Source organism: Coregonus clupeaformis, chromosome 13 (genome assembly GCF_020615455.1).
Source record: "Coregonus clupeaformis isolate EN_2021a chromosome 13, ASM2061545v1, whole genome shotgun sequence".
Classification (NCBI taxonomy): Eukaryota; Metazoa; Chordata; class Actinopteri; order Salmoniformes; family Salmonidae; genus Coregonus; species Coregonus clupeaformis.
Genome location: NC_059204.1, coordinates 31898385 through 31920552, shown reverse-complemented (window position 1 = coordinate 31920552; position 22168 = coordinate 31898385). Strand labels below are relative to the sequence as shown.

Here is a 22168-nt window from a genome sequence, read left to right as displayed (position 1 = left end):
GAATTGTGTAAAATATCCGGTAGGGATAACAGGCTGTCAGTACATGCTTCTTTTCAGTAAAAATTGCTTACCACTCATATTTGATTAATTGAACGGTATAGCAGCTTTCGATGTGAGCTTTGTAATTACAACACAAAGTGACATGATGTTGAAGATGTGTAGAGGGATGAGAGAATCCTTCCTAGAGGTCTCCTAAGAGCTGCATTTGCAATACAATTGCCAGAATAGCTCTCAAAAAAGGTCCCTTGGCATACTCATAAAATCACATCAGTGACCTCACTGTCTGGAGTCAACAAGTCTGGATGAGACAAATGTTCCCTTTCAAGCCTGACAGAGAACACCTAATGCCTGGGCTTGCTTGATTAAGACAGATGCTGCTTTGATAACAAGTCTGCTGGCGAAAAAGAGGAGACAACCGCATTTAAAAGAATCTCTCTCAGAAGAAACCAAGTCAGACAGATTGTTTTCTTTCCAATTAATGCAACTAAAAGAAGGGTGGCCTGTTTAAATATTCATCCTCCTGTCCTGTGTGTGGTGAAGGTGACCTTGTGAGCATATGGTGTTTAACAAGACAGTTAATGTGTAGCCTTTTCAACTGCAAACACTAACCTAAATTAATTAAGCAATAAGGCATGAGGGTTTGTGGTATATTGGCCATATACCACAAACCCCCAAGGTGCCATATTGCTATTATAAACTGGTTACCAACGTAATTAGAACACTAAAAATAAATATTTTGTCATACCCCTGGTATATGGTCTGATATACCACAGCTGTCAGCCAATCAGCATTCAGGGCTCGAACCACCCAGTTTACAATTTACATTATATCATATCTGCCATGAAATATACAGTTGAAGTCGGAAGTTTACATACACCTTAGCCAAATACATTTAAACTCAGTTTTTCACAACTCCTGACATTTAATCCTAGTAAAAATTCCCTGTTTTAGGTCAGTTAGGATCACCACTTTATTTTAAGAATGTGAAATGTCAGAATATGTCACGGTTTCGGCCGAGGCTGCTCCTCCTCCTTGTTCGGGCAGGCTTCGGCGGTCGTCGTCCCCGGAGTACTAGCTGCCACCGTTGTATGTTTCGATGTTTGTTTGGTTTTGTCTGATTGGTTACACCTGTTTCTGTTTTGTGCCTATTATGTGTCCTATAAGTTCTCGTCGTTTGAGTCTTGTGTTGTGTGTAATTGTTTCTCCAGTCAGCAAGGGGCTGTTAGTATTTTCTCTCCAGTTCTTGTTTTGAGAGAGTGACCGCACTGTGTGCGCATTTGTTTTGTATTTTGTGCTTTACGCAGTGTGCGTAAAGTTCGCTTGCCTCCGGCTTGGATTTAGCCGTGTGTTCTGTATACGTGTCTTTACTAAAGACTGTTGGACGAAGCCTCTGTTGTCCTGCGCTTGATTCCACACCAAAACCACGCTCGCACCTGACAGAATTACACACCTTCTACATGGAATCAGCAGGAGCAGCCTCTGCCGCCGAGATAATCAAGAGCGCCTCCGCGGACAGGAGGACAGGATCAACCGGATCGGGACCGCTCTAGATGGAGTAATGAATACCCTACATAGATGGGAGACCAGCGGGGTACCCACGCCTCCACCTACCTCACCACCACCATCGGTCAGTCCGCCCGTCCAAGCTCCGGAACCCAGTGGGATTCGGCTCTCGCTCCCGAGGGCGTATGATGGCACCGCTTCCGGGTGTCAGGGTTTCCTCTTGCAAGTCGAACTCTACCTAGCCACTGGGGAGTCCTTCCAGGTGAGTAGGCGCCCCACTTACCCAGAGCTCTCTGTCGTGCACCTAACCATACCTGTTTGTTTTTCACAGGTTGCACCTCGTTCCCAGCATAAGGCGCTAGTAGATTCAGGCGCAGCTGGGAATTTTGTAGATCGGAAATTTTGTATAGAGTTAGGGATTCCTCTCCTTCCTGTTAAAAATCCCTTCCCTGTACATGTCCTAGATAGCCGTCCGTTGGGATCGGGGTTGATTAGGGAGGTCACAGCGCCACTTAGGATGGGGGACGCAGGGGGTCATGAGGAGACGATTCAGCTATATCTGATCGACTCTCCTGCGTATCCGGTGGTGCTGGGGCTGGGGCTTCCCTGGTTGATTACTCATGATCCCACTATTTCGTGGCGAGAGAGGGCTCTTAAGGAGTGGTCTGCCCAGTGTGTGGGGCGATGTCTGGGTGTTTCCGTGGGGCGACCTCGGTGGAGAGTCCAAACCACGTGCCCGCAATGCACGTTCCCCCGAGTATGAGGATTTAGCACTCGTGTTTAGCAAGGCGAGGGCGGCGCGATTGCCACCTCATAGACAGGGGGATTGTGCGATAGACCTCCAGGCAGGAGCTGCGCTCCCGGGAGCCATGTGTATCCTTTGTCTCAAGAGGAGAAGAGGGCGATGGAGACATACATAGCCGAGTCTCTGAGACAGGGATACATACGGCCCTCCACTTCCCCTGCGTCCTCAAGCTTCTTTTTGTTAAGAAAAAGGATGGAGGTTTGCGCCCGTGTATTGATTTCCCGCGGTCTCAATCAGATTACTGTGAAATACAGTTATCCACTCCCCTCTGATTGCGACTATGACGGAGTCATTACACGGGGCACGGTTCTTCACAAAATTGGACCTCAGGAGTGCCTACAACTTGGTGCGCATTAGGGAGGGCGATGAATGGAAGACAGCATTTAGTACCACCTCGGGTCATTACGAGTATCTCGTCATGCCATACGGGTTAATGAATGCTCCGTCAGTCTTCAATCCTTTGTGGATGAGATTTTCCGGGACATGCAGGGGGCAAGGAGTGGTCGTGGTACATAGACGATATTCTGGTGTACACTTCTACCCTAGCCGAGCATGTAGCCCTGGTGCGCCGAGTGTTGAGGAGGCTGTTGGAGCACGACCTGTATGTCAAGGCAGAGAAATGTCTGTTCTTCCAGGAGTCTGTCTCTTTTTTGGGTTATCAGTTGTCCGCGTCAGGGGGTGAAGATGGAGGTTGACCGTGTGTCAGCCGTGCGTAATTGGCAAACCCCAACCACGGTTAAAGAGGTGCAGCAGTTCTTGGGCTTTGCGAATTACTACCGGAGGTTTATCCGGGGGTTTTGGACAGGTGGCAGCTCCCATAACGTCCCTTCTGAAGGGGGGTCGGTGCGCTTGCGGTGGTCAGCTGAGGCGGACAGGGCTTTGGGAATCTGAAGGACCTGTTTACTCGGCTCCGGTGCTGGCGCATCCGGATCCCGCTTTACCATTCCAGGTGGAGGTGGACGGCGTCAGAAGCCGGTATAGGGGCGTTCTCTCGCAACGGTCCGGCACGCCACCTAAACTCCGCCCCTGTGCTTTTGACTCAAAAGCTCAGTCCGGGAGCGAAATTATGACGTAGGGGACAGGGAGCTGTTAGCCGTGGTACAGGCCCTAAAGGTGTGGAGGCATTGGCTTGAGGGGGCTCAACACCCTTTCCTCATTTTGACTGACCACCGTAACCTGGAATACATTCGGGCAGCTAGGAGACTGAATCCTCGCCAGGCCCGGTGGACCATGTTTCTAGCCCGGTTCGTGTTTAAGATCACGTACATCCCTGGGTCCCAGAACGGAAAGGCAGACGCCCTGTCTCGGCGGTATGACACAGAGGAGAGGTCCGTTGAGCCCACTCCCATACTACCGAAGTCTTGTCTGGTGGCACCGGTGGTGTGGGAGGTCGATGCTGAAATCGAGCGGGCGTTACGTACCGACCCTAGCCCTCCACAGCGTCCTGTGGGTCAGACGTACGTTCCGCTCGAGGTTCGGGATCGACTCATTTATTGGGCTCACACGTCACCCTCCTCTGGGCATCCAGGTATTGGCCGGACAGTGCACTGCCTTAGCACGAAGTACTGGTGGCCAACGTTAGCCAGGGATGTGAGGGTTTATGTCTCCTCCTGCTCGGTGTGTGCCCAGTGTAAGGCGCCCAGACACTTGCCCAGGGGGAAAGTTACAACCCCTGCCCGTTCCACAACGACCATGGTCTCACCTCTCGGTGGACTTTGTTACAGACCTTCCCCCCTCACAGGGGAATACCACCATCCTGGTCGTTGTGGATCGGTTCTCGAAGGCCTGTCGCCTCCTTCCCATGCCGGGTCTCCCTACTGCCCTACAGACCGCTGAGGCACTATTCACCCACGTCTTCCGGCATTACGGGGTGCCCGAGGATATAGTGTCTGATCGAGGTCCCCAGTTTACCTCCCGAGTCTGGAGAGCGTTTATGGAGCGTTTGGGGGTCTCGGTGAGCCTTACCTCGGGGTACCACCCGGAGAGCAATGGGCAGGTCGAACGTGTCAACCAGGATGTGGGTAGGTTTCTGAGGTCGTATTGCCAGGGCCGGCCGGAGGAGTGGGCGAGGTATGTCCCCTGGGCAGAGATGGCACAGAATTCTCTCCGCCACTCCTCCACCAACCTAACCCCTTTCCAGTGTGTGTTAGGTTACCAGCCGGCTCTGGCACCATGGCATCAGAGCCAGATCGAGGCCCCTGCGGTGGATGAGTGGGTGCGGCGCTCGGAGGAGACGTGGGACGCTGCACACGTCCATCTGCAGCGGGCCATCCGTCGACACAAGGCGAGCGCCAATCTCCACCGCAGTGAGGGGCCGGTGTACGCACCTGGAGATCGAGTCTGGCTCTCGACCAGAAACCTACCCCTCCGCCTGCCCTGCCGGAAGCTGGGTCAGTGGTTTGTGGGGCCTTTTAAAGTCCTGAGGAGGTTGAACGAGGTGTGTTACAGGTTACAACTGCCTATTGATTATCATGTTAACCCCTCGTTCCATGTGTCTCTTCTCAGGCCGGTGGTAGCTGGTCCACTCCAGGACTGTGAGATAGGAGAGACTCCTCCGCCCCCACTGGACATCGAGGGGGCTCCGGCGTACACAGTTCGGTCCATCTTGGATTCGAGACGTCGGATGGGGGGTCTCCAATATCTCGTGGAGTGGGAGGGGTATGGCCCGGAGGAACGGTGCTGGGTGCCAAGGAGGGGCGTTTTAGACCTGTCTCTTCTGACTGAATTCCACCGTGGTCACCCCACGCGCCCTGCTCCGCGTCCTCCTGGTCGTCCCCGAGGCCGGGGTCGGCGCACGGCCGGAGCCGCGTCAAGGGGGGTACTGTCACGGTTTCGGCCGAGGCTGCTCCTCCTCCTTGTTCGGGCAGGCTTCAGGCGGTCGTCGTCCCCGGAGTACTAGCTGCCACCGTTGTATGTTTCGATGTTTGTTTGGTTTTGTCTGATTGGTTACACCTGTTTCTGTTTTGTGCCTATTATGTGTCCTATAAGTTCTCGTCGTTTGAGTCTTGTGTTGTGTGTAATTGTTTCTCCAGTCAGCAAGGGGCTGTTAGTATTTTCTCTCCAGTTCTTGTTTTGAGAGAGTGACCGCACTGTGTGCGCATTTGTTTTGTATTTTGTGCTTTACGCAGTGTGCGTAAAGTTCGCTTGCCTCCGGCTTGGATTTAGCCGTGTGTTCTGTATACGTGTCTTTACTAAAGACTGTTGGACGAAGCCTCTGTTGTCCTGCGCTTGATTCCACACCACATCCACGCTCGCACCTGACAGAATAAGAGTAGAGAGAATGATTTATTTCAGCTTTTATTTCTTTCATCACATTCCCAGTGGATCAGAAGTTTACATACACTCAAGTATTTGGTAGCATTGCCTTTAAATTGTTTAACTTGGTTCAAACGTTTCGGGTAGCCTTGCACAATAAGTTGGGTGAATTTTGGCCCATTCCTCCTGACAGAGCTGGTGTTACTGAGTCAGGTTTGTAAGCCTCCTTGCTCGCACACGCTTTTTAAGTTCTGCCCACACATTTTCTATAGGATTGAGGTCAGGGCTTTGTGATGGCCACTCCAATACCTTGACTTTGTTGTCCTTAAGCCATTTTGCCACAACTTCGGAAGTAATAATAATAATTATAATATAATTAGTCATTTAGCAGACGCTCTTATCCAGAGCGACTTACAGGAGCAATTAGGGTTAAGTGCCTTGCTCAAGGGCACATCGACAGATTTTTCACCTAGTCGGTTCGGGGATTAGAACCAGCGACCTTTCGGTTACTGGCACAACGCTCTTAACCACTAAGCTACCTGCCGCCCTAGTATGCTTGGGGTCATTGTCCAGTTGGAAGACCCATTTGCGACCAAGCTTTAACTTCCTGACTGATGTCTTGAGATGTTGCTTCAATATATCCACATAATTTTCCTTCCTCATGATGCCACCTATTTTGTGAAGTGCACCAGTCTCTCCTGCAGCAAAGCGCCCCCACAGCATGATGCTGCCACCCTCGTCCTTCACGTTTGGGATGGTGTTCTTCGGCTTGCAAGCATTCCCCTTTTTCCTCCAAACATAACAATAGTCATTATGGCCAAACAGTTCTATTTTAGTTTAATCAGACCAGAGGACATTTCTCCAAAAAGTACGATCTTTGTCCCCATGTGCAGTTGCAAACCGTAGTCTGGCTTTTTTATGGCGGTTTTGGAGCAGTCGCTTCTTCCTTGCTGAGTGGCCTTTCAGGTTATGTCGATATAGGACTCGTTTTACTGTGGATATAGATACTTTTGTACCCGTTTCCTCCATCATCTTCACAAGGTCCTTTGCTGTTGTCTTGGCTGATTTCTTTTGATTTTCCCATGATGTCAAGCAAAGAGGCATTTGAAGGTAGGCCTTGAAGGTAGGCCTTGAAATACATCCACAGGTACACCTCCAATTGACTCAAATAATGTCAATTAGCGTATCAGAAGCTTCTAAAGCCATGACATCATTTTCTGGAATTATCCAAGCGTTTTAAAGGCACAGTCAACTTAGTGTATGTAAACTTCTGACCCACTGGAATTGTGAAACAGTGAATTATAAGTGAAATAATCTGTCTGTAAACAATTGTTAGAAAAATTAAGTGTGTCATGCACAAAGTAGTGCATGACACTAACCGACTAGTAGTATGTCCTAACCGACTTGCCAAAACTATAGTTTGTTAACAAAAAATGTGTGGAGTGGTTGAAAAACAAGTTTTAATGACTCCAACCTAAGTGTATGTTAACTTCCGACTTCAACTGTACATATTGACCATGGATAGAGGAAATTAGCGTTTCTCAGCTTGTTGGAATTTGACCAGTGTGAGCACATATTATGAGATCAATTAGACATTGACATTTCATATTAAATTAGATTTGTACACAAATCAATTTTGGCTTAACCTCGCATAAGGCTATATAGGTTTTAAATCACTCGTTCATTCGCAAATCCGTTATTTGCAAATTGTGCATTAAGCCACATACAGGTGTAACAGTAAAGAAAAGACATGGTGGTCATTGGTACACATCTCAAGGAGAACCCATTGGTGCATCGGTCTTTACTGTGGGAAGATGTTGTTCACTGTACAGTGAGGGAAAAAAGTATTTGATCCCCTACTGATGTTGTACGTTTGCCCACTGACAAAGACATGATCAGTCTATAATTTTAATGGTAGGTTTATTTGAACAGTGAGAGACAGAATAACAACAACAAAATCCAGAAAAACGCATGTCAAAAATGTTATAAATTGATTTGCATTTTAATGAGGGAAATAAGTATTTGACCCCTCTGCAAAACATGACTTAGTACTTGGTGGCAAAACCCTTGTTGGCAATCACAGAGGTCAGACGTTTCTTGTAGTTGGCCACCAGGTTTGCACACATCTCAGGAGGGATTTTGTTCCACTCCTCTTTTCAGATCTTCTCCAAGTCATTAAGGTTGAGGCTGACGTTTGGCAACTCAAACCTTTAGCTCCCTCCACAGATTTTCTATGGGATTAAGGTCTGGAGACTGGCTAGGCCACTCCAGGACCTTAATGTGCTTCTTCTTGAGCCACTCCTTTGTTGCCTTGGCCGTGTGTTTTGGGTGATTGTCATGCTGGAATACCCATCCACGACCCATTTTCAATGCACTGGCTGAGGGAAGGAGGTTCTCACCCAAGATTTGACTGCACATGGCCCCAAGTTGTCCTGTCCCCTTAGCAGAAAAACACCCCCAAAGCATAATGTTTCCACCTCCATGTTTGACGGTGGGGATGGTGTTCTTGGGGTCATAGGCAGCATTCCTCCTCTTCCAAACACGGCGAGTTGAGTTGATGCCAAAGAGCTCAATTTTGGTCTCATCTGACCACAACACTTTCACCCAGTTCTCCTCTGAATCATTCAGATGTTCATTGGCAAACTTCAGATGGCCCTGTATATGTGCTTTCTTGAGCAGGGGGACCTTGCGGGCGCTGCAGGATTTCAGTCCTTCACGGCGTAGTGTGTTAGCAATTGTTTTCTTGGTGACTATGGTCCCAGCTGCCTTGAGATCATTGACAAGATCCTCCCGTGTAGTTCTGGGCTGATTCCTCACCGTTCTCAGGATCATTGCAACTCCACGAGGTGAGATCTTGCATGGAGTCCCAGGCCGAGGGAGATTGACAGTTCATTTATGTTTCTTCCATTTGCGAATAATCGCACCAACTGTTGTCACCTTCTCACCAACCTTCCCTCACTGTATGTGTCCAGAATACTCATGTTCCTGGGGCTGTGTCCCAAATGGCACCATTTTCCGTACATAGTGCACCCCATGGGCCCTGGTCAAAAGTAGTGCACTTTACAGGGAATAGGGTGCCAATTGAGAAGTGTCCTTGGTATTGTCGACCATGACATTTAAGACCCCCAGAAAAGATTCTGATATATTAATGAGTTCATTTCCAAATTCCCCCCTCAGCTATATTCATTAAGCCTTCACTTCAAGGCCGACAACTATGGTTGTATTTAAACTCTGACGAGAAAACAATTAGTATGCTAATGCCAAACATGTTAAGTCATCGGATAGGATTTAACTAATAACTAATAGAAGTCTCGATCTCTACTTGATGCTATTCACCCTCTCTGACCGTAACACTCCGGAATACCTTCTGTGGTACACTGTGGTACTCGTGTACACTCTTGTACAGTATGCTGCAAATAAACTATATGGATTGGAGTTTATTTACATGTCTGTAAGTGCAAATCTATGCTCTGATGAGCCATGGTGGGCAGCAATGCTGTCATTAAAACTCCATAACTGGTGCTGAGTCTAGCTTAGTCATAGCACTGCTGACTATGGACCACACATTGCCCCTTGTGGGTTCAAACCCTGCCTGCAGCTTTATATCTGTATGCCTCTATCTACCTGTCTCCCCCTCTCATTTGGGACTTTCCATCTAAATAAAGAGAATATACTAATAACTGTGGTTAAATCAGAGAAGCGGCATGAGCCAATCAAGGCCTCCGATCTTGGGGATAACAAGTCTTGTGGAGTAATTATTACAACAGGAAGTCAAGATGGAGAGCCAATCTGAGTGTGTTTCTTCCCCTGGGGGATCCACACATGTGCAAAACCCTGCTACCTACCTACTAACCACACACACACACACACACACAGCAAGAGCCTTCTTTCTGAATTAGACAAATTTCCCTGACAAACAACCTTCACCTACTGCGTCTGGTCGTTAATTAAACCAGCTTATAATTCTCAAAGTTCACATTGAAAGAAGGCTAATTGCTGATGCAAGATTCATGTATTTTTGCAAGCAGATATTACCACGGAAACAGACCGTACAGTAGGTCGATAACGTGACCGATGATGACATCTTTTCTGAATTAGTCCATCCCAAATACTTTTAACTTGCTCAGAGCAAGGCAAGTAGGGAGGACTCCAATCTCAGCAGACAAGACCCAATTCCCTCCCGCCTGTACAATTGCGCCGCAGCATTAAAGCTATTTTTCATTGAAAGTCCCAAGGCTAAGGGAAAACAAATGGGAAAGCACAGATTCATAGTCCTTGGCCAGCCCATGACTCATGCATAATATAATAGAACTGCTTTTCTCACTAATTCACTCCCCTCTCACTCTCTACATAAAGGATTGACACTCGGTTTGCCGGGGTGCCTGAAAATTACATCCAAAGAAAGTCAATAGTTATTTAATAAGAGGCGTGGGGCGAGAACGGTGCAGAGGAAATGGCTGCAATGGGTTAGCCCGGAGAAGAGGAGGGGGATTAGGGGGAGGATCATATAGGTCAGATAGGGACACAAGTCTGGCAGTGTCACACACACAGATACACAGACAGACACACAGACCATAGCCTGTCTGAAGAAGATGCTCTTATACCCCTCTCTCTGACCGCTATGCAGATGTGAGTGAGACTGCCTCTCCCTAACCTAATGTCTCAGTTGTCGGATGTGGGATGTTAAAGGATGGGCCAACTAGGCTTTAATCACCCTTGAGAATCCTTTAGCAATTAGAGGTATAGTGGCACTTTGAAAGTACCATTGATAAACCATATTAATCACAATTGTTGTTGTTTACTCAGTTATTCACTGGAATTAATGAACTAAATGAGTGTAATCCACATTTTTGTTAATTTACAGATGTAGGATCTTAATTTGATTACTATTTTATTGCTGTGAATTTTCCTGCACAACAGGAAATGCAAACTTGTAGTCTATTTGCTTTTAAAAAGGATTCTAAAGTTTGGAATTTCTACATTCCGACTTGATTTGCCCCAACAAAAAATGTATCAACCCCTACAAAAATGTCCATTAATTATAATCCACATAATAATTCAAATTTCCTGTTGCTGCAGGATTATTTTTGCTGAAGCAAACTGGCTCAAATTAAGATCCTACATCTGTAACTGTCAAAATCATTGTTGATGATGGCTAACAGAAAAGCATCATGGGAAATGAGGAAACAAATTATATGCAATAATTTTCATTTCATAATCATCTTTTGAACCTTTCTTTGATAACATCCCACTTACACACTGAGATGGAAGTACCAATTATGTAGTGAGAATAAACAAAAACAAAGAGGGGGAGCACTAGCAAAAACAAAGATATATAATTGCAGTAACCTGCCACTAGGCAGGTAGCCTAGCGGTTAGGAGCGTTGGGCCAGTAACCGAAAGGTCACTGATTCGAATCCCTGAGTTGACTAGGTGAAAAATCTGTTGATGTGCCCGTGAGCAAGGCACTTAACCCTAATTGCTCCTGTAAGTCGCTCTGGATAAGCGCGTCTGCTAAATGACCCAAATGTAAAATGCAGTACGCACAACAGACGATGATTGTTACTTTGCGACACTGATCAACCAAACAGAATATCATAGATGAATGACTGGTGGCAAAAAAAATACAACTTGTGTTTGGGTGACAATGAGTCACAAACACACTTGGTATTCCTCAGGTAATAGGAGGTTTATGGGGCACAGAATTCAATAGGACCGACCGCACAGAAATCCAGTGGAATCACACAGAAAGATACAAATGTCATCCAATTCTACATGTTACCTTTCAAGTAGAACGAAAACATTTGAAAAGAGCCAAGTGAACCCCATGCGTGGCTCATCAACGGACCCCAAAAAGCACTGTAAAGAAATCAAATAAAAAACAAACCTTCCAGTGATAAAAGGGAGAAAGAAACTTGCCAGGTAGTTTGCTGCAGTCACACCCGGGTATGTAAGATCAAAACGAGTAACCAGTGCAGGCTGCAGGTAAGAAGTGAAAGACAGCATCACTCGCAAGTTAGGAAGACAAAAGAGAGATGATTAATACATAAAGATAAAGAGCTGCAGGCTATGGGGGTACACAGTCATACTCCACAGAAGGCAAAAGAGAAGGAGAGAGAGAGAGAAGGCGAAAAGGAGAATGCAGGACAGCAATGTTAGGGTTGAATGCGGATGAGAGGAAGTGAGAGAGTCTTACTTCCTGTATATGAGCCAATGAGGAAGGAGCCTCTAAGAAGCGCCCCCTTAGGGCCAGATTTAGCCATGTCCAAAGTCTGCAACTGTTTCATTCCCTTAACTGTTCTTAAAGGAATGGAAGACAGATAACAGATACAAACTTCTGGTATGAAAAAAATGCTTAGTTAACCTGGCCCTCTGATGCTATAGCACCAGTAACGGTTGTCCTCATTTCTATTTATATGTTGTTTTTTACAAAGTTATAATTTCCCAAATAACTTTCAATATAGTGAACCTAGACCACAACCCTATAACCCACCCAAACACTAAAGCAAACTAGTGCCTCTTATGCACTGCTAAATGCTAGTCACTGTAACTAACTGCCGTGCCAAACCAGGAGAACGGCCTGGTGAGCGTAAGTTAGCTCTTACCTGCAGAATTACCAAGATAGGTCGTACTCTCACCCGATGCTGTGACACAAGTAGGAGGGGAGTACAAGTTATTCCTCATTGCTCAGTCCCAGCTGGCTTTGAATAAAATTGAGATCAGGATAACAGTTTTCAATGCAATGTGCTAAAACACACAGAATTCCAACACCTTGCTATGGATAACAGAGCTCTAAGAAAAATACTAAATTATGGAAAAGCATCAAATCTGCTGCAATGTTCCATCCCTTACAAAGTCCCATTTTAATCAACAGACTACCCCAACTACACATGCAATCGTTGTAGCAACTCACATTTCCTTGTGAGTTTTAGGGACTGACTAAAGAGAAAGATCCATGCGGCTGGAAAAATTGTCTGAATTTACCCGAATCAAAGCTTACCAGTACATAATGAATCTGCCGTTCAAAATGTGCTCAACAACATTTAGTTTTTTGTTCACAGCCTGTCAACGACTCCATGCGGCTGTCATGGCAGATATTGGGCCACTGGTGTTACAGTGTTGTGTCAAATCCAAGGCCTGCTTCCGTTGATATGTGGTAGCACTGTTTTGAGATCTTCTGTCAGCAACAGTGGAGTTGGGATGGGCAGCATTTGATCAATTCCCTGTCAGTATAGCTGTTAAGCTGTTATCATCCAGACACTGGGCTGTCATGTCCTACTCAATAATAATATAACCTTGCAAATTATTGGTCAAATAACGCTGCAGATTTTCAGGCACTCTAAGCTCTGAAAGAGAGTCGGCACTTTCATCAAAACCAGACTAGAATACTGAGTTTCTTTGTGACAGTTGAATCTGTGCTATTGAGGGCAAAGGTACACACATACCCACAGAGAGAAAAAAGCTTACAGTATGTGTGATTTCTCCTCCATCCCTCTGTTTACATGTGTCACAGTTTGCAAATTGGCTCCCTATGCCCTATATAGTGCACAACCTCTTACTAGAGCCCTATGGGCCCTGGTCAAAAGTAGTGCACTACATAGGGAATAGGGTGCCATTTGGGAAAAACCCACAGAGTTGATCTGTTGCCTAATCTCCTCACAATACAATCTAAAATGAGGCTCAGGGTAATGCCTCCTCACATCAGATATTTCTTTATCTGAATGAGATGGGGAATGTGGAGACTAAAAAGGCAGTCTGTAATATTATCCAACACAATCTCCAAATAAAATTGAGGCTTCTAAGCCCACAAAATAGGTATTATCTAGTAACAAGTAAGTATATAACATGAATCCTATTAGTGGAATATCAGTTATCTGCTGCTTTACCTTTGTTTTATTTATAAAATAAATAAAGATTAGACTATAGCCAGATTCGGACAATAAGAGTTTTCTACAAAAGTATTCTAACATTTAAATGAAATCCGAGACAAATCCAAATATCTTGTCACTCAACAATCTACCCCCTGCAATTCACTAACGTCCTGTCCAGGGGGTGTACTTGTACATCAAGCTGCCTCACGCTACAGAAACAGGAAATTGGCTATTGCCCTATGGGCGTTCTGGCTCGGACAAGGCTGCTTACATCTAATAAAACTGTGCATGTTGCCTGTACTAATCAGACGTGGTTACTGTATACACATTCTCCATTGATTCCCATTCTGTTCCCACATTGTCCCCAGCTGGCCCGCATTGTGTTCTGAGCTCCAAGGTAAAGTTCCCCTAGGTACAGATCAACGATCAGCTTCAATCCTAACCTTAACCACTAGTGGGGAAAATTATAAACTGATCCTAAATCAGCGTCTAGGGGAAACTTCACCCAACAGTGTTCTGAGCAACAATGGTTGTTTTAATGATGCTTATTTAAAACTGAGCACTCATCGCCACCTGCTGTTCATCTACTTTATTACAATCAGGAAAATAATTGGCTTGCAAAGTAATCTCCTTAATAATCTATTCTCATTGGTTGAGTGCCATATCAACAACTCTATGGAGGACATTATTTAACATAAATCAATTAATGTGTAAATCCTTTTTCCATGTGGTCAAGCACGTCAGACATTCCCTCCATTTATGCTAATAAATGTTAAATAACTGTTTGAGTAACGTACATTACCAAGAGCATTATACAGTATTATAAACCGGGAACTTTGGGTCCTGGACGCTGATTGGCTGAAACAGCATTTCAGCCGTGTGTATATCAGACAATATACCACGGGTATGACGCAAAAATACTTGTTTACTGTTCTATTTACGTTGGTAACCAGTTTATAATAGCAGTAAGGCACCTGGGGGTTTGTGGTATATGGCCAATATACCACAGCTAGGGGCTGTATCCAGGCACGCCGCTTCGCATCGTGCATAAGAACAGCTCTTAGCCGCGGTATATTGGCCAATATAACCCACCCCCTTGGGCCTTACTGCTTAAATATATTCATTTAAAAAGTAATTCAATCATAACCTTTCTTTAGAAAAGTTTCTAAAATAGTCTAATGCATCCATTACAGATATGAACCAGCCCATGTACATCTCATTTCAAGAAAACAGATATCGTTTTCTATCCTGGTCAGATCCTCTATTCAGTGAACATATGGGTCATGTTCATTAGGGCATGTAGTGCATTCGTAGAAAAAAGGGTTCCAAAAGGGTTCTTCTTCGGCTGTCCCCATAGGAGAACCCTTTTTTGGTTCCAGGTAGAACTCTTTTGGGTTCCACATAGAACCCTCTGTGGAAAGGGTTTTTACATGGAACCCTAAAGGGTTTTAGCTGGAACCAAAAAGGGTTCTTCAAAGGGTTCTCCTATGGGGACAGATGAAGAACCCTCATTGGTTTTTGATAGCACCTTTTTTTCCTGAGTGTGGACAATGTTTTAAGAGTTTCTTCCTGGACAATTCCAGGCAGTCCTTCCCTGTTCCAGTCCATTTTCTTACATTTGATGCCTAATTAAATGAACACGACAATGTTATTTTGTTAGCAATAGGGCACTGAGTTGCACTAGTTATGAGAGGCTTACCAAAGACTCAGGACAGGAATCACAATGGCTTTTGAATTAATCAAGAGAGTGAGAGAGGGAATGGCTAAGAGGAATGAGAGAAAGAGATAGGGAGAAAGAAATAGAAAGAACAAGGGAGAGATAAGTGAGAAAACTTGCAGAGGAGACAAAAGAACCAGACTAACAGGTAGAGGAACGAGGGACACCATGTTGAAAGCCTTCCCAGGGGCTTCCCAGTGAGCAAAACTGGTTGGCACAGTTTTGCCGTAGAAATGACTTATTTGTAAACCAATTTTGCTCACTGGGTTGGGGGTGCAGGACAGGACATTTGCTGACCTTGAGCGGGGAGATATGGGAGTGGGACACGTAGCCATGCACATTCTCAATCTCCGAGAGGTTCTTCTCCGATACGTGTACCAGCTCAGGGGCGCGCACCTCGTTGGTCAGCCGCGGGAACCCGTGCTCAGGCGGAGAGTCCTCATCTTGATAGCGATACTGCTTTAGAAAGGAGGAAGATGAGGAAGAGGAGGAGGAGGAAAAGCGATGGAAGGACAAAAAGAGCACAGAGGAAAAGAAAAAAGAAACCATCAGAATGATGACAAATAATAGATTGACATTTAAATTCCACTGTGAACCATGCTATTTGTAGAGAGTCACATAATACATTGACTAGGCTACATGTATAGCCTAATTCTGTGGCCCAGTGAAGTGAATGATGAGGCATCCTCTGTGATGGTTAATGCTACCCATAAAGTTCATATGACACTGCTTCACCACTACTAAACCGTTGTGAAATGACAGTGAAAGCTGTGTCCCATTGGGGGTCTCGGAGACAGATGGTAAGGGAGGTCTTTGCCAGCGAGCGTGAATCTGTGACAGCGTATGTAAGTGTGAACATGTGGTCCCTCCCAGATGTCAGAAAGCAAAATGGTGGGTGGACTGAAACATGGTAGCCTAATTCTAATTGGAACGGAAAGTGGGAAAGTTCCACTTCTTTTCACATTGCCTTTTTGTGAAATAACTAGCATTCACGGTAAAGGTGCGGAAGGCGGCTCGATCGTGAATGACCTTTAAAAGTCAAGTGCAGTGCACTTGCCGACAACTCGCCTTAGATTGAATCCTGGCTTAGGTGAACATCGCTACAGTTGGTAAGACAAGACTTGATGAACTGATTCTCTGAACTTGCCTTGGAATACAGTATACTACCATATCGTTCTTATGCAAAACCAGACAATGCTTCCTTTCTCTTCTGATTGTCTTTCTTCCTGCCTACACATAGGTCATATCATGGCAAACTAATTCTGCTTGATTTCTCGCATGACGTGTTTGACAAATGTCATTTTGTTTCTGGATGTAACATTTTCTATATTCATACCTACAAAAAGAAGGCACATCTGTCTATTATAAACCTGCTAAGATAACTCTTTGAATAATACATCTATATACACTGAGTATAAAAAACATTAAAAACAAATCAATGATCCCTTATTGATGTCACTTGTTAAATCCACTTCAATCAGTGTAGATGAAGGGGAGGAGACAGGTTAAAGAAGGATTTTTTAGCCTTGAGATAATTGAGACATGGATTGTGTATGTGTGCCATTCAGAGGATGAATGGGCAAGACAAAATATTTAAGTGCTTTTGAACGGGGTATGGTAGTAGGTGCCAGGTGCACCGGTTTGTGTCAAGAACTGCAACGCTGCTGGGTTTTTCACGCTCAACAGTTTCCCGTGTGTATCAAGAATGGTCCACTACCCAAAGAACATCCAGCCAACTCGACACAACTGTGGGAAGCATTGGAGTCAACATGGGCCAGCATCCCTGTGGAACGCTTTCGACATCTTGTTGAGTCCATGCACCGACGAACTGAGGCTGTCCTGAGGGCAAACCTGCAACTCAATATTAGGAAGGTGTTCCTCAGTGTATATGCCCACATAGCTCTAAAATGTTCAAACCAACTCGAAACAATATCGAATAAATAGATTTCCATCAAGCTAGTCCCTTATAATCATCAAGTATACTGTATACTGTCCCTAATGTTAACCTATTTGATTCATGATGGAGTGATAAGGGACAATATCCCCAAGGCCTGAGTGCCTTATGATATGTGAAGTCCTCTCTGTGTACAGCACAAGAGTGGCTAGCGGCATGAGAGTGGCATGGATGGGTGCCTTGCCCGAAGCATGGGAGAAGGATGGCATGAAGGTGGGCCCCGAAGGACAGCCCCTCTCTCACCCAGGGAGTGCTCATCAAGGCGGGGTTCATGCATGCCGGGGGATGGCCAGTGTGTGGGGACCCCTGCACCGCAGCCGGCCTGTTCTGTGGACAAGAGAGAGCATTCTAGCTTTGACCACAAGAGGGAAACCCTTAACATAATATCTGCACAACAATACAAAATGTCCGCTGTGCATCTCCATTCTACAGTTGAAGTCGGAAGTTTACATACACTTAGGTTGGAGTCATTAAAACTCGTTTTTAAACCACTCCACAAATTTCTTGTTAACAAACTAGAGTTTTGGCAAGTCGGTTAAGACATCTACTTTGTGCATGTCACGCTCTGGCTCCGGGACTTTGTATTATTGAGCCAGGGTGTGTTCATTTTTTGTGTTTGGGGATTAGTTGGGTTGTTATTGGTGGTTTCATTATTTGGTCCAGTGACTCCCAATCAGTGGTAACGAGTGTCAGCTGTCGACTCGTTATCTCTGATTGGGAGCCATATTTAAACTGTCATTGTTCACCTTGGGGTTGTGGGTTTTTGTTCTATGTTCAGTCGTTGTCACTGAGGACTTCATGATCGTGTTTTGTTTTGTATTCTCGTGTATTACATTAAAATCAATATGTTCGCTACCAACGCTGCGCTTTGGTCCTCCTCTCTCGTAGACGATCGTGACAGAAAATCCCACCAAGATGGGACCAAGCAGCGTGTCCAGGAGCCATCGCCAGGGAGATCCCTCACAGATCTCCTTCGCCTCCTGGACTGGGTCAAGCCGAGTGAGGAGGAGAAGGGCTTGACACTATGGCAGAAGGGCGAGAGGCTGGCGAGGGATATGGAGACCTGGTCCACGGGTAGGAGAGACGCCCGAAAATTCTTAGGGGGGGCTCACGACGTCGGACCAGCAGGAGGCCGCGATAGAGCGGCCCAGTGGGTTGCTGGAGAAGGCCGCCGGGTTACGGGGGCCACTGGTCGAAGAGGGGATGGAGGAAGTAGAGGCACGGCGAGAGGTACTGGCGTGTGTTGCCAGTCCGGTCCGGCCCGTTCCAGATCCCGGTGTAGGGCCAGTGGTGTGTGTCCCTAGTACAGTCCGGTCCATCCAAGCTTCCCGCACCAAGCCAGTGGTGTGCGTCGTCAGTCCGGCACGGCCCGTGCCTGCTCTCCGCATCAAGCCTGTGGTGCGTCTCGTCAGCCCGGCTCTGCCCGTTCCTGCTCTACGCACCAAGCCAAAGGGGTGCGTCGCCAGCCCAGCCCGGCCTGTCCCTGCTCTACGCACCAAGCCAAAGGGGTGCGTCGCCAGCCCAGCCCGGCCGGTTCCTGCTCACGCATCAAAACTACGGTGTGGGTCGCCGGCCCAACCCGGACTGTTCCTGCCACTCGCACCAGGCTAAGGGTGCGAGTCGTCAACCTGGGTCAGCTCGTTCGGCTACTCGCACCAAACCAAGGGGGCGAGTCGTCAACATGGTTCAGCCTATGCCTGCTACGCGCACCAAGCCAGGGAGGCGAGTCGTCAGCCTGAGGAGGTCCGTTTCCGGCTCCACGCACCAAGCCGAGGATGCGTATCGTCAGCCAGGTCCGGTTCGTCCCTGCCTCACGCGCCAAGTTAGGGGTGCGCGTCATCAGTCCGGATCCAGCCAGCTGGGTTGGATCGGACCGGGGCCATTACGGGGGGATGGATGTAGGATGGTGGTCAAGCCCGGAGCCAGAGCCGGAGCCGCCTCCGAGGAGCAACACCCACCCAGCCCCCCCCTATTTGGGTTCTTTGGCGCGGTCGCAGTCCGCGCCTTTAGGGGGTACTGTCACGCTCTGGCTCCGGGACTTTGTATTATTGAGCCAGGGTGTGTTCATTTTTTGTGTTTGGGGATTAGTTGGGTTGTTATTGGTGGTTTCATTGTTTGGTCCAGTGACTCCCAATCAGTGGTAACGAGTGTCAGCTGTCGGCTCGTTATCTCTGATTGGGAGCCATATTTAAACTGTCATTGTTCACCTTGGGGTTGTGGGTTTTTGTTCTATGTTCAGTCGTTGTCACTGAGGACTTCATGATCGTGTTTTGTTTTGTATTCTCGTGTATTACATTAAAATCAATATGTTCGCTACCAACGCTGCGCTTTGGTCCTCCTCTCTCGTAGACGATCGTGACAGTGCATGACACAAGTAATTTTTCAAACAATTGTTTACAGACAGATTATGTCACTTATAATTCACTGTATCACAATTCCAGTGGGTCAGAGGTTTACATACACTAAGTTGACAGTGCCTTTAAACAGCTTGGAAAATTCCAGAAAATGATGTCATGGCTTTAGAAGCTTCTGATACGCTAATTGACATCATTTGAGTCAATTGGAGGTGTACCTGTGGATGTATTTCAAGGCCTACCTTCAAACTCAGTGCCTCTTTGCTTGACATCATGGGAAAATCAAAAGATTTCAGCCAAGACCTCAGAAAAAATATTGTACACCTCCAAAAGTCTGGTTCATCCTTGGGAGAAATTTCCAAATGCCTAAAGGTACCTAGTTCATCTGTACAAACAATAGTGCGCAAGTATAAACACCATGGGACCACGCAGCCATCATACCACTCAGGAAGGAGACGCGTTCTGTCTCCTAGAGATGAACGTACTTTGGTGCGAAAAGTGCAAATAAATCCCAGAACAACAGCAAAGGACCTAGTGAAGATGCTGGAGGAAACAGGTACAAAAGTATCCATATCCACAGTAAAACGAGTCCTATATCGACATAACCTGAGAGGCCGCTCAGCAAGGAAGAAGCCACTGCTCCAAAACCGCCATAAAAAAGCCAGACTATGGTTTGCAACTGCACATGGGGACAAAGATCGTACTTTTTGGAGAAATGACCTCTGGTCTGATGAAACAAAAATAGAACAATTTGGCCATAATGACCATCGTTATTGTTACGAACCCCGTGGCTCTAAACATCTAGGGTGGATGGACATGAGACCCGTAACATAAATTCATGTAAATTATAAGTGTGGCAGGGAACAGTGAGAACCAAAAATGACACAACAACCATGAACTACCGTCAAACACAAAGTGTTTATTTCTGAACACACGGTAAGGGTTTGGGAAAAAGGGCTGAGCAGGACCCAAGAAATGAAACAATAGTGTAAAACCCCTAAACTGATCTTGCCTGCCTCAAGAACCGCTAGGCTACTGCTACCATACAAAAATACAGTGGGTGGTCCGCTCAGGTCTCACTAGTGTTTATAGACAGAGTTCTTCCTACGGGTAATGTACGCCCAAGGGCAACTAGCTTAAACTCCCCTTTTCCCAGAAACACACAAAGCTACCAAACAGGGTAATCAGCAATTATATAAGTACACACCACACAGGATACAACAGTATCCACACTCAGGTAAAGAAATAGATTCTAATAAAGTTACCAACAGGGTAACCAACAACTTAGTGAGTACACAACACACAGGACACAACAGTGTCCATACTCACATATGGAAAAAATCTCTCTCTCTCTCAACAAACACAAGACTGGTTTTTATACAATGGGCTGTGTGATTGAACAAACGAGTAACAGGTGGTGCTATTCACAGGAATGTTCACTGATTGGTCCAATCAGCAGACACCTCAACGACCACCAATCAGGAACATACAGGACACCTGTGATTAGGGCAGAAGGAGAGAAACACACAAAAACACAGGATACCTGTATCCGTAACACTCCCACCCTTAAAAGAGCAAACCACAATGGTTTGCGACACACGTACTATCACAACACCCAAATTCACAAATCATCCTGCCGGGATAACAACAAAAAAAACCTAGATCATTACACACGAGACAAAGCATCTGCCAACACATTATCCAACCCCTTTTTGTTTTTCTCTTAGAGACGTTGACACGATAAGGATGTTGCTTGATAGGTGCAGCGTTTCCAACATTAATGTCATGTTCTAACACATTTGTACATGTAGGAACATCATTAAAAAGACATGGAAAGCTGTGTAATAGTCTCACAATATCATCTGACTGTCTGTCCGTTAAATGAATCAGGCTTGACGGGAGAGACAGCAGCATCTCTGAATTGGGCAATCTAGCACACTGCTGCTGAGTATTGCGCAACTCCAAACCATCTCCGTCCACCTCATTAACATGACCTCCCACTACAGCCGTAGCAGCAATAGAGACAGCCGACTCGGCCAGTTTCTCTGGACTGTCTACCTGAGTGACGGGTCTGGTGTGGTATGTCTTCAACATGTTAACGTGGCACACACGAGATTGGCGTTTTCTATCAGGAGTCTGTATCACGTAGTCAGTTTCACTTAGTTTCTTTTCAATGACATAAGGACCAGAGAAACGTGCTGACAATGACGCTCCTGGCACAGGCAACAATACAAGAACTCGGTCACCTGGCTGCAGTGAACGGAAACAGCCTGTGTGTCATAGTGTCGTTTCATCCGTTTCTGTGAGGAAGACAGTGCTTCCTTTGCTAGAGCACAGGCAGCATGTAGGCGCTCACGAAAGCGACTAACGTAGTCCAACACATTTTCTTTCACACACAACTCTTGTGACAAAAACTGATCCTTAAGGACTTTCATAGGCCCTCTCATGGTGTGTCCAAACACCAGTTCAGCTGGGCTGAACCCTAGGGATTCCTGTACTGTCTCACGGACAGCAAACAACACTAGAGGAACTCCCTCATCCCAATCTTTCTCAGATTCCAAGCAATATTTACGGAGCATAGACTTCAAGGTCTGATGCCAACGTTCAAGCGCACCCTGAGACTCTGGGTGATATGCGCTTGACACACGGTGTGTAACTGACAAGGATTTTAACACTTGTTTGAAAAGTTTAGAAAGGAAATTCGTACCC

The 22168-nt window shown here is 46.2% G+C and overlaps 1 protein-coding gene across 11 annotated transcripts in view; it reads right to left on the bottom strand.

Annotated features, from left to right (window-relative positions):
• Positions 1-22168, bottom strand: part of LOC121579246 (disks large homolog 2) — a 336409-nt gene that overhangs the window by 143074 nt on the left and 171167 nt on the right. For 9 of the 11 annotated variants that reach the window (XR_006002882.2, XM_041893670.2, XM_041893672.2 and 6 more), the window contains 2 exons: positions 17349-17432; positions 15449-15610 (listed from right to left, as the gene is read on the bottom strand). Coding sequence is in view for 10 of the 11 variants with exons in the window: in XM_041893670.2 (XP_041749604.2) it covers positions 15449-15610; positions 17349-17432 (246 nt within the window). In the remaining variant the exon portion in view is untranslated. The remainder of the gene's footprint in view (positions 1-15448; positions 15611-17348; positions 17433-22168) is intronic. The other 2 variants (XM_041893673.2, XM_041893678.2) reach the window with 2 other exon arrangements.